At 38.9% G+C, this 12213-nt stretch overlaps 1 protein-coding gene across 1 annotated transcript; it reads right to left on the bottom strand.

The window, feature by feature from the left end:
- Window positions 1-9596: 9596 nt before the first annotated feature.
- On the bottom strand, window positions 9597-11310 carry LOC149836854 (uncharacterized). Its single transcript, XM_090007924.1, has 4 exons — window positions 11276-11310; window positions 10026-10177; window positions 9780-9837; window positions 9597-9699 (listed from the first exon to the last, which is right to left on the bottom strand). Exons 1-4 carry the CDS (start codon window positions 11308-11310, stop codon window positions 9597-9599), a joined length of 348 nt encoding a protein of 115 aa, XP_089864050.1.
- Window positions 11311-12213: the final 903 nt, after the last annotated feature.

The following is a 12213-nucleotide window of genomic DNA, read 5'->3' as shown; positions in this document are numbered from 1 at the left end:
CAGAAAATAAACTCGACGATGAACGATATGAATGTTTTGGTGATCTCTTCTGTAAAAATGAGAGTCTCTAAAAGATAGATATGTGTTTGACGAAAATGTCCTCCCATAAATAGCTTTTCACATTCCCACACCTAAATTGCAATAGAAGCACATCACTATTTTGGATATGGGTTTCATACTGATGATGATATCTATTTTCTTTCTTTATGATGGTCATGTATTGTATCTAAGCCAAACCATTGGTCATGATATATTGTAACTAAATACTAATATTTTTTGTATATGAATGTGGTTGTAAATCATGTGGATTTGTAGTTACGAAGTTACAGCGAGAATGATATGTCTTTGTGAATGAAATTGATTTGTATTTAAGAAGTTAACTCGATTTGTATCATTGAAGTAAAACTCAAAATCCTTAAACCTAAAACCTAAACCCCAATCACCCGTAAAAGCAATTAGGAAATATCGTTGACATAGACATAGCCTGTAAAAGCAAATCGCGATAGCACGTAGCTTTCATACGTTATTGTGTAAATCGCGATGGTATATGTCATTCACTTAGACAAAGTTCATTGTTTAAACGACAGACGTCATTGTGTAAATCGCGATGGTATAACGATTTACACAATGCCGTCTATGTCGGCCACATCTGGATAAGAATCACATTTTGCATGAGTATAAATCACGGTAAAAGTGAACGGTCAATGTTTGTGCAAATCGTTTCAGACGTTTATCAATCATTGTGTAAATCGCGATAGGATCACAACTCATAAAAGCAAATCAGTGGCCGCTAAATGCTTGTTTGATTTTTAATTACGAACACCTATCATTACAACGATTTGTTCAGTGGCATTTGTGTGCTACACTTATACATAAATCGATATTAACAAAAAAACCATATCTCAGCAATCGACACTAGAAAACACATATAATCTTACAAATCGATATATGACAATTCAATATAATATATTACAAATAGATATACGACAATTTAGCATAATGTCTTACAAATCGATATATGGCAATTCAACATAATATATTACAAATTGATATTAACAACCAAAACAATATCTCACAAATCGATACTAGAAAATGCATAATATCTTACAAATCGATATACGATAATTCAGCATAATATATTACAGATTGATATTAACAAACAAAACAATCTCACAAATCGACACTAGAAAACACATAATATCTTACAAATAAGTATATGGCAATTCAGCATAATATATTACAAATCGATATTAACAACCAAAACAATGTCTCAAAATACGTGTGTCATATTATATCGATTTTTAAGATGTGTCGATTTGCAAGATATTTGTATTATGATTTTGAAACATGTGCCTGCGGAATTTACATTGTTACGATTTGTGCGCTTGAGGTGGCGATTTGCGTATTCAAAACACGTGTGTCAGGTGCGTATTTTTGGTTTACAATTGAGGTTTAGGGTTTTAGGGTTTAGGGCTTAGGGTTATGGTTTTAGGGTTTGGGGTTTAGGTTTATGGTTTAGTGATTAGAGTTTAGGGTTCAGGGTTTAGGGTTTAGGGTTAAAGGGTTTAGGGTTTAGGTTTAGGGTTTAGTAATATATTAAGGGTTTAGGGTTTAGCGTTAGGGTTTAGTAAGATATTAAGGGTTTAGGGTTTAGCGTTAGGGTTTAGTAAGATATTAAGGCTTTAGGTTTAGGTTTAGTTTTAAGGTTTAGGGTTAGGGTTTAGGGTTTAGGGTTTAGGGTTAGGGTTTAGGGTTTAGGTTTAAGGTTTAGGATTTAGGTTTAGGATTTAGGATTTTGGGTTTAGGTTTAGGGTTTAGGGTTTTATGTTGTATGGTTTTAGGGTTTTATGTTGTAGGGTTTAGGATTTTAGGGTTTAAGGTTTAGGGTTTAGGGTTTATGGGTTTAGGGTTAAAGGTTAGGGTTAGGGTTTAAGGTTTAGGGTTTAGGGTTTAGGGTTTAGTAATATATTATGGGTTTAGGGTTTAGCATTAGGGTTTAGTAAGATATTAAAGGTTTAGGGTTAGAGTTTAGTAAGATTTTAAGGGTTTAGGGTATAGGGTTAGGTATAGTAATATATTATGCAACATGTGTACCGATTTATAAAATATTAAGTGCTTTCTAGTATCAATTTGTTAGATATTTGTAGTATGTAATTAAAACCTGTGCGTGAGGAATTTACATTGTAGCGACATGAGGTGGCCATTTGTGTATTCAAATCGTTGCTCATTTAACGATTTCTATAGAAATCCCTTCAACGCATCGTACCTGTAATTAAATAGTTGTCACATGAATCACTATCGTCAACAAGTATAAATCGCTATTGCATCAAACGTATAAATTGTTCTGCTTTAAACATAAATAATAAATCATAATCTCAATGTTCATTATATTTTGGTACTTTATATCACCCTCATATATATTGGATTGGTGGATGATTGGCGACGGGTGAGGTGGGAGAAAGAGAAACTTTGGGCGTGGGATGAGGGGTGGGAGGCACATCATCGACAAGAAGGGATGGTGATGGTTGGAGGCTGAGGAGTTGGGAGGCACAAGAGGCGCCCTTGCTTCTTAGAGTCGCCACAGGCGACTTGTGCGGTGGCGTTGAGGTTGTCATCTCCATTTCAGACATCATTATCGCCAGAAAGAGAGAGAGAGAGAGGGCGGTTGGGGAGTGATAAGAGAAAATGTATCTAAAAAAGCCAGTGTGATATAGCCGTTATAGACAGAAAATAAAATATTATGGCTTTTTTCCCCTACCAGTTCAAAATTTTAAATCGATGCCCTGTTCTCAACGGACAACACATAAATTTAACCACATCATTATATGTTACAACTGCCTCCCCAAGTATATATTATTACAAATTATCACATTTGTTACACAATCACCAACATTACAAGTCATCGCAATATTTGGCTTCATAAGTAAATATCATAGTGTGATTTAGCAAAATTAAGTACAAATCGAGGTAACTTCATAATTACACATCGCTACTACATCAAACATATAAATAGTTGTTGCTTCAAATGTACAAATCGTTGTATAAATCACACCCTTCATAAGTACATATCGTTGTAACATTTTGGCTTCATAACTAAACATTATAGTACGATTTAGCAAACTTAAGTACAAATTGTGGTAACTTCATAAATACACATAACTACTGCTTCAAACGTATAAATCGTTGTTGCATCAAACGTACAAATCGCTGCTTCAAACATACAAATCATTTATAAATTGAACCCTTCATAAGTACATATCGTTGTCAATCATAAATCGCTATTGCATTAAATGTATAAATCGTTGTTGCTTTAAATGTATAAATCATGAATCATGAATCGTAAATCGTTACTGCTTCAAACATATAAATTGTTGTTGCATAGAACAAATCACTACTGCATTAAATATATAAATCATTGTTAAATTCAAACTTACAAATCGTTGTAGAAATTTAGCCTTCATAAGTACATATAGTTGTAATGTTTGGCCTTCATAAGAACAAATCGTGCTAACTATTTTTTGACGCCCAGAAGGTGGATATGTATAAATCGATTTGTTTTAGTATGAAAATATGTATTATTTAGCATGAATAGTACAACCAATTGTAAGATTTAGCATTCAGATTTATAAATCGATCTGTTTACATAAAACTCACCTAAATGACACAAGTTTTGCTAATCCGACAATGGAGGAGAAACACCTAGAAGGTAGATGCAGTCGATGGTGTCAACAGTGCTCTGAAACCGCTATGACAACAACAGATGACAAAAAGAGGTGCTCCGACGACAACAGACGATAGCAAAGGGGTGCTCCGACGGTAGCAGACGACGACAAAGAGTGCTCTCGCTGCAGCAGATGACGTCAAAGGCTGCGTCGTCAAAGGGATCTCCTGTTACAACAGATGGTGTGTCGTCAAAAGAGTGATCCGAAACTATAAGGGATAACCCTTTTTGGCGAGAGGACATTTATGTTCTTTGCTCAAAATGTCATTTTATGGCGCTAATGGCGAGAAAAGGTACTTAGGTTTTTGCAAATGCACCTGACTCCGATGCTAAGTGATGCCGACACACGAGGAAATGAGCCCCACATGCTTACATAAGTGGCGCTCATTCAGACCGGAGAACACACACCTGCGTGTTTCGGGGGGGAGAACATATAATCTGCTTCATTCCTTCGCTATGATAATGAAGCATGTTATATGTTCCCCCCCCCCCGAAGACGGTCATTAGGTACATCGCATGTTCGAAGGTCCCAATGAGTGTCGCGTATGTAAGCACGTGCAGCTCGTATCCCCATGTTTGTCAGCATCAGTTGGCATGCGGTTGCAAAGACTTAAGTACCCTTTCCTCCATTGGTGTCATAAAATGATGATTCTAGAAAAGGAGTTGTTGCAAAGACTTAAGTACCCCAAAGATGGTTATTTAAGACCTAGTTCCTGCACTGATCCGAGAAAAGAATCCTCCTTGAAGAAGGCCATGAACATCAACCCTCTCTCACTCTCTCCCTTCTCTTTCTGCCTCTGTGTACATCTAGTAGACGATCTTACACTGCTCCATCAAGCACTGACTGACCTGCACACTGCCTCTGTGCACATCCAGCAGACGATCTTATATTGTAGCATGGTTCAACTTGATGAGTTGTGGAGTCTAATTCAGAGTTTTTGCCCTTACAGAAGGAGGGGGGGTCCAAGGGCTCCCCCCAGCGTGGGTCCCGCTGCGCAGTCAGAGGGAGGGGGTCCAGGGGGGGCTGCCCCTGGCAGGGGGGTCTCTGGAACCAATTTTTTTTTTGGGCCTTGTATACATTCTTTATTTTATTTCCCTCTTGTAACTGTCAAAAAAGAGCAATAAAGTGTTTTGTTTGATCGTGTCGCTCATACATTTCCTTTGGTTGTTTCTTGCTCGAGGTTTTTGTAACACCCTTTCCCATGATTTTTTTTTGCTACGCGATTTTTTGTAAATTACTACTCGATTTAGCGATTTTTTATTATTTTTTTTTGCTACACAACAACAACTACGCCTTCATCCCAAAACAATTGGGGTCGGCGATATGAACCAACAAAGAAAATCATTCTGGGTCTTCCACATCTATTTTTTGCTACACAATTTTCGTAAATCGCTACTCAATTTAGCGATTTACAAAAATCACGTAGCGATTTGCCATTTTTTTTATATGCGATTTTCGAAAATCGCTACTCGATATAGCGATTTGCCATTGATTTGGCGGAGAGGTGGGTCTTGTCAGAGAGCACGGTGCCGGAGGTCGAGATGAGGACCTCGCGGTGCCAGAACCTGATGAATGCTCGCCAAGACTTGAGGGTGCGAACTCTCGTGTTGAGCAGTGTCAGGGTGTCCTGAAAGGCATAGCTCTGATCGGAAGTATTGCCGATGTAGGGGTAGACGGATTGTACTTTGAAAGACTCCGTTGTAGGTTTACTGAAGGAAGATTCCGTTGTACGTGTCTCTTGAAGGCGACGGAGAGGCCGCCGCAGTCGGTTTCCCACTAGACAAGGGCAGCATTCTGGCCACTGCTAGCAGAAAGAGGACGACGATCACCATCGGATCGACGACTCTTTGCCTCCCTTAATACAGTGTTTCACGGAGAAGGAAGAAGAAGAAGATGACGAAAAGTTCAAACAGAAAAGAAAGAGAGAGTGTTTCAGGTTTGTTTCGCTGTTTGGACTTTGAAGAGTTAGCATCATCCTCGACTTTTTGGATAGAGGATATATGTGTCTTTTTTTTGAACCGTCACTTCCCTTTTTTTTAATGGACATTTTTGTCATTTTCTTGAACCGTCGTTTCATGGCGAGAATAGCAAGAAAGGGTACTTAAGTCTTTGCAACTGCACCGGACTCCGATGCTAATTGATGCTAACAAACATGAGGATACGAGCCCTATGTGCTTACATACGTGGCACTCATTGAGACCCCCCGAACACGCGATATAGCTAAAGGCCGTCTTTGGGGGAGAACACACACCACCCTCTCGACATGGAAGACTCTTCCCACCTTCAATTAATTAGTTGGGACATGGTCTGTTTGCCTAAAGAGGGTGGAATGGTCTTGAAGAATGTTGAAGAGCAGAACTTAGCCTATCTTGCTAAACTCAGCTGGTTGGTGGCTACCTCAGCTGATAATCCTTGGGTAGAGTTGGTGCAAGCTAAATATTTAGTTAAAGAAGCATTATGGTTTGGGAAGTGAGGTCGATGCAAATCAGCTGGCTGAAAGAGTGTGCTAGCAGGAGCAGTATCCATGGGCAAGTCCACCGCTAATCCACTACTCTCCCCCCATTGACTCGTGGGTTATTTAAGATCAACTTTCCTTAGTTAAGGTGGTTGATGTCATCGACCCTGAAATTCGAACAAGATGCCATTTTATCGAAGGCTCAATTCAAGGTGATGTTAGAGCAATAAATCAGTTTTAAGGCAAAGGTCGAGCAGATTTGGTTCTCAACCAAGAAATTTCTGCACTTTTGAATTTTGGTAGATGTATAGTGGTCTTTGTACCAAAAATCACTAATGACCTGGCTTACCGCCTTGCTAACCTGGCTTCTGTGAATGAGTGCCAATGCAAGGATAAACCTCCCAATTGGCACCTTAATAATTTTGTCTTGGAACTCTATATTTTTTTATTTTCAACACAGATCCCATCATTTGAAACAAGATGGTTCCATCATACATTCAATCCTAGCCATCCAATCAACGGCTAGATGGTTTGATTGCTGGATGGCTAAGATTGAATATACATGGAACCCATACTATTTCAAATGATGGGATTCATGTTCACCCAACCCCAGCTTGACTACCAACACACACACACACACACACACACACACACACATATATATATATATATATATATATATATATATATATATATATATATATATATATATATATATATATATATATATATATATATATATATATATATTAGAGGGGTCCTTATTTTGCAGTTTTCAAAAAACCCTCGACCATACATTAAGGAATTCAAAAAGATGAATCTTATTTCTGAAATTAGGGGTAAATGGTTGACCCTGAATGAAATTTTCCCCAAAAGTAGTGAACGGCAGATCAAGCAAGTTTTTGTAGGAATTTGGAAACTTATTTTCATCTTATTGAAAAAAAAAATTGGGAGTCGCCTGGCTAGGTATGGTGCATTAAAAGAGAGTTTATTCCTCAGAAAACAGACCCACTCTTTGTGAGGAAAGCGCATGCTTTCATCACACTGAGAACAAACCGAAACTTAATCAGATCCCGGCAGCAACCCAGAATTGGTTAGGTGGAGCCTTTGTCCAATCCAGATCCAATTAGATTTTTATCCTAATTACTTCAAATCTGGGTACCAATTTTTCACCGTTTAGCATGACCTCTCTTGGATCTTATATGCCAACTAAATCACGAAATCAAACCAAATGGGTTTATTTGAGTGCAAGAGATCCAAGGTAAAAACCATATCGTGGGTATTTTCCTTACCGATATTCTGTCAAGAACGAGATATGTGACTACAGTTTTTTTTTTATGTATCCTTGTTGAGTTTGCAAACAAGTCTAATGGAACTTGGGTCCACTAAGATAGCTGGTTTCACAAACGGGGGAATTCGCTTGCCTGGCAGGAGCAGTTAGTGCACGTCACCTTGTGTTGGGACGTTGCAAGTTCCAATCCCAATGGTATGGTTGTATAACTGGTAGTGGTCTGCCGAGCCCCAGCTTTCTCTGTCTAATAAAAAACATATAGCTGGTTTGGTTAGAGTCACACAGTGCCTCAGGTTTGAATCTCTTATGAGACTATCGTTTGAACTTGACTAATGAAGCAAGAGAAAAAAAAAACTTAAAATTTGATAATTTGCATTCCGAGCTCTCACTCACGCTTGGTTTTGGATAAAACATGTGTGAGAACTTAAGCCTATGGTTGGGGGACGGTGTTGGAGAGCAGATGAGAGGGGTGATGGGAGTGGAGAAGAAAGGGAGACAGGGTTGGAGTTGTAAACTGTATCATTGCAAGGATGTAGCTGAAAATAACCTATTTTCAACCCCTTCTCTATCTCAAAACCATTCTCGTCTCCCAAAAGAAGAGTCTCAAGCACCTGTCGAGGTGTGTGTGTGTGTGGGGGGGGGGGGGGGGGGGTGGGGAGCCAAGAACTCTCTCTCTCTCTCTCTCTGCTATATATATATATATATATATAGGAAAACTAGAATGCATATGAACCAAAATTTAACCCTGCAGTTTGGCATGATCCATTTGCTTGGAATCGATTATTGGATCATCATAATCAGATCAAAAAATGTGATTTTTTATGCTTGAATATTTATAAAATTTTTGAATCACTAATTTTTAAGCATTAAATAATCCTTCTTATACATCATTATGGGATGATGCAAGAGTCTATTTCTATAAAACCAAGCATCCAGATCGCATCGTACAGTGAAAATTTAAAAAAAAACTATGAAAATCTCAGTGCATATCAGTTTACATATTTTGCTGACTTACATATTTCAGTTACCCTCTCTCTCTCTCTCTCTCTCTCTCTCTCTATATATATATATATATATATATATAGAGAGAGAGAGAGAGAGAGAGAGAAAGAGAGAGAACTGAACATATTAGGCTTCATTTCTAATTCTGCTCTATAGGTTTTAAGTGTTTAATGATAGATCTGAACCGTTAGATGTGTTTAGCATGCACAATTTAGTGGGAATCGACTCTTGGATCATGTTTTTTGAAGAAAAACATATTTTATGAGCCAGGAAAAACTGGTACCTTCATAGCCATTGATTTTGGATCACCGGAAAAACCTGTATACAGGTTAGATTCCACTGATCTAAAAGTTGGTTTTCACTAAACAAAACCTATAGATTACATCTACTGTGTTAGACATGAGAAAAAACTTAAACTATGAATTTGAAAGGGACCTAATGGGACCTATCGAATATATATATATATATATAATGAGTAATGGGTCGGTTCTAAATCCATTTGGTGCTAAACTGCATGCTAAATAGGCTTATCAGTAGGGGTGGCGAAACCTGACACGACCCACCAACCCGCCTCTTAGGCGGGTTCGGGTTGGGCTTAAGCCAACCCGTTTAATAAACGGGTCGGTTCGGGTTGGGGTATGCCAACCCGGCTGACCCGTTTAATAAACGGGTTAGGCGGGCGGGTCAACCCGCCAACCCGACCCACCAACCTGACCCAGCAACCCGCCCGCTACCTGCCAACCCGTTTTCCCGACCCAACCCATTTATTAAACGGGTTGGCGGGTCATGTCGGGTTACCCGTTTATTAAATGGGTCGGGTTAGTGTTTGCCACAGCAGACCCGTTTAATAAATGGGTCGGGTTCGGGTTGAGGTATGCTTCCCCCCAACCCAACCCGACCCGATTGCCACCCCTACTTATCAGGCTTTTTTCATTTTATTTTTAAATTCTGAAAATAAAGGGAGAAAAAGGTTGAAAGAGGGGATGGCTCCGACTTTTTCTCCAGCGATTTTTTATCTCTGTCGATTTTCTTCTACTTTGCTTTCAAAGTCGCCCTCAACTCATGTGTACATGCATGTGCTCGTAGATACATACATGCCAAATGCAATGAAAGAGAAAGAGGGGGGCTACCTGTAATTGGTAACTGGAATAATGGGTTTGACGTAGGAGTGGTAGATGATGTTCTCATCTTCATCGATGAGGCAAACTCTTGCGCAAAGAATCTGGTGCCTTCATCTCAACTCAAACTTTTTGGAATATTGTTGAAGTCCATGGCATTTTTCTAATAAGAATTTTAGAATGCAACTTACAGGAGCACTTGTACGTGGGATCCGACATCTTTCTCTGTGATTTTGAAGCTCATTAAAGCTATTGAAAACGCTTAAACAGATGTTACAACCTCTACTGCTAAATATCCTAGCACATTCCACCTTTGGCAGAGGGCCTTTAAATAAGAAGATGAAAGGGTAAAAATAAAGTTAGTAAATTAAATAACCGGACGGCGATTATTTGTACAAAAAAAAATACATTCATTGTATAGGATTATTTAGAATTACCAATGAGATGCTCCCTGAGAGATTCAAATGATCTGCAGTGCTTCTTGCAGATGCCACACATGGGCTCATGGACGGAGTGGTATGAGACCTTCATGTGCTCGATCAAATGCTCAAATTTGTTGTATTGCCTATAGCATGCTGAGCACTTGTTCCTGCTAGACGTTGCCAAGTTAATCACAACAGTATTATCATAAGTCCTCTTTCAAATTATATAGAAATTGAAGATGATTATTATAAGTAAAATACATGGAAATTGAAGATGATTGTAGTATTGAACCCACTGTCCAAGCTACTAGCCATGGGGGGTAAGAACTTAAGCTAAAACCAATTATGGCCATTTATAGTTTTGATGTTCTAACTCACAAAGTCTTTCTTCAACTTCGCCCCCCCCCCCCCCCCCAAAAAAAAAAAAAAAAACAAAAAACAAAAATCGCAGTCTTTTTATTTCATCAGCAACTTCTGACGTGATGCATGGCTTTTTTTTAGGAGAAATGAGGCTATAATAAATCCTTCACGTAATCAATGTTGGTGTGTTTAAAAATTGCACCTACTCCTTGGCTCTACTTGTGACTCGGGGCTCCCTGACTTAGTCAGTGACCAAGTCAAACAACGACCCACGAGTCACTTGACAACTCCAAGATCTTGGCATTAGCTTTGGCAAAGTCATCTGTATTATGGGAAAGTCCTTAAGTGTGCATTTGATGGACTTGGAGATCTCTGAATCTTGTGATTGACGGTTGGATCTGGCATGGGGCTCACACCAGATCCGACCTACAAGCGGCGGGATTTTTCCGGCATCGTTGTCCAACGCATCAAAAGCACCCTAAAAGACTTTTTCAATAGGGCTCTTTTTTTTTCCTTCGATAATCACCCTAAAAGACTTAACCAATCAATGTGATAAGTCGCCTAACGGAACACTTTGCTAGTCAAAGGATCAAAGTAAGGCCTTGTCATTGTCAAGACTTGGTTGAGCTGGTCGGCTCATGACCATACCGTGCTGACTTGGGTAAATCTTGAAAAACTCACAAAAGACTGAATCCAGCACGGTGGCTGGTCTAACTATGACCCATTTAACTGAGCCTACCGAGTCCAAAGGATGAGCCTAGTGGACTTAAACCATGACTTTAGAATTAATTGTACAGTTTGTCAATGGAGAGAGAGACAGAGAGAGGTTTGAAAAAATAATTAAGACTAAGCAGAAAGAAGCTTGTTAAAGGCACAAAGAGAGAACTAAAGCAAGGAGTGAAGACCTCAGGGTCTCAGTGGACTCTTGCTTGCAAGCCATGGTGCACGTAAGCTGCTGCTACGACAGTGTGCTATGAGAACTTGCAGGATTGTGGGAGTCCATACTAATTTATAAGTCTATAAAGTTGGTTCAGGAAACCTCCACCACCAGACAATCACCAAATAACAAAAAGGAGTGGCAATAGGCATTTTTTGCGACACGAACAATTAAGGCCGTGACCACTTTATCTTTTATGGCACCTGGTCTGCTTCTACTTTGCATATTCGTAGCAATCTATACACGGATGGCTCCTCCCATTTGTTGACCAGAATCTCTCTCTCTCTCTCTCTCTCTCTCTCTCTCTCTCTCTCTCTCTCTCTCTCTCTCTCTCACACACACACACACACACACACACACACACATATATATATATATATATATATATATATATATATATATATATATATATATATATATATATATATATATATATATATATAGGGTTAATATTTTGTGCATTTGAAGGCACCAAATTATATGAAACAATTGAGCTAAAACTCATATGTTCAAGCTTTAACAACTCAATCTAACTACATAGATGTGTTTGAAAGGTTTGTTTGCTAAGGATAAAGCCTTAGATTGTGTTATCTCGATCCAAAAATATGACTTTTTGTCATGAAATGTTAGTGCACTGTGGACCATTCTTTTTTTAAGCCCCTAAAAAACCTGCTTATGTGACACAATCGTATGATTCAAAACTCATTTTCCACTAAACCAACATTGTAGATCACACTTGGAGGAGTTTGCAAGGCGTTCGGGGTTATACTTACTTCATCAAGGCTTCACACTGTCTTTGCATACAGGGATTTGCCTGCTTCAATTGAGTTCTTGCATATTCAAAGCGAGCAGGAATTAAGAGATAGGTTGTTATGCTTGCAGTGGCCTGGTTTCGAGCCCAATATG

Source organism: Nuphar pumila, chromosome 5 (genome assembly GCF_984573655.1).
Source record: "Nuphar pumila chromosome 5, dmNupPumi1.hap1.1, whole genome shotgun sequence".
NCBI lineage: Eukaryota > Viridiplantae > Streptophyta > Magnoliopsida > Nymphaeales > Nymphaeaceae > Nuphar > Nuphar pumila.
This window is presented reverse-complemented; position numbering and strand designations above follow the sequence as displayed.

What these genes read in the sequence shown, in the direction of transcription:
- LOC149836854 (XM_090007924.1), bottom strand. Translation starts at nt 11,310, where the DNA reads ATGGCTTGCAAGCAAGAGTCCACTGAGACCCTGAG. An exon ending in GAGTCCACTGAGACCCTGAG is followed by an intron (nt 10,178 to 11,275) that starts GTCTTCACTCCT and finishes AACGTCTAGCAG; the next exon opens with GAACAAGTGCTCAGCATGCT. An exon ending in TCCCACGTACAAGTGCTCCT is followed by an intron (nt 9,700 to 9,779) that starts GTAAGTTGCATT and finishes GTTGAGATGAAG; the next exon opens with GCACCAGATTCTTTGCGCAA.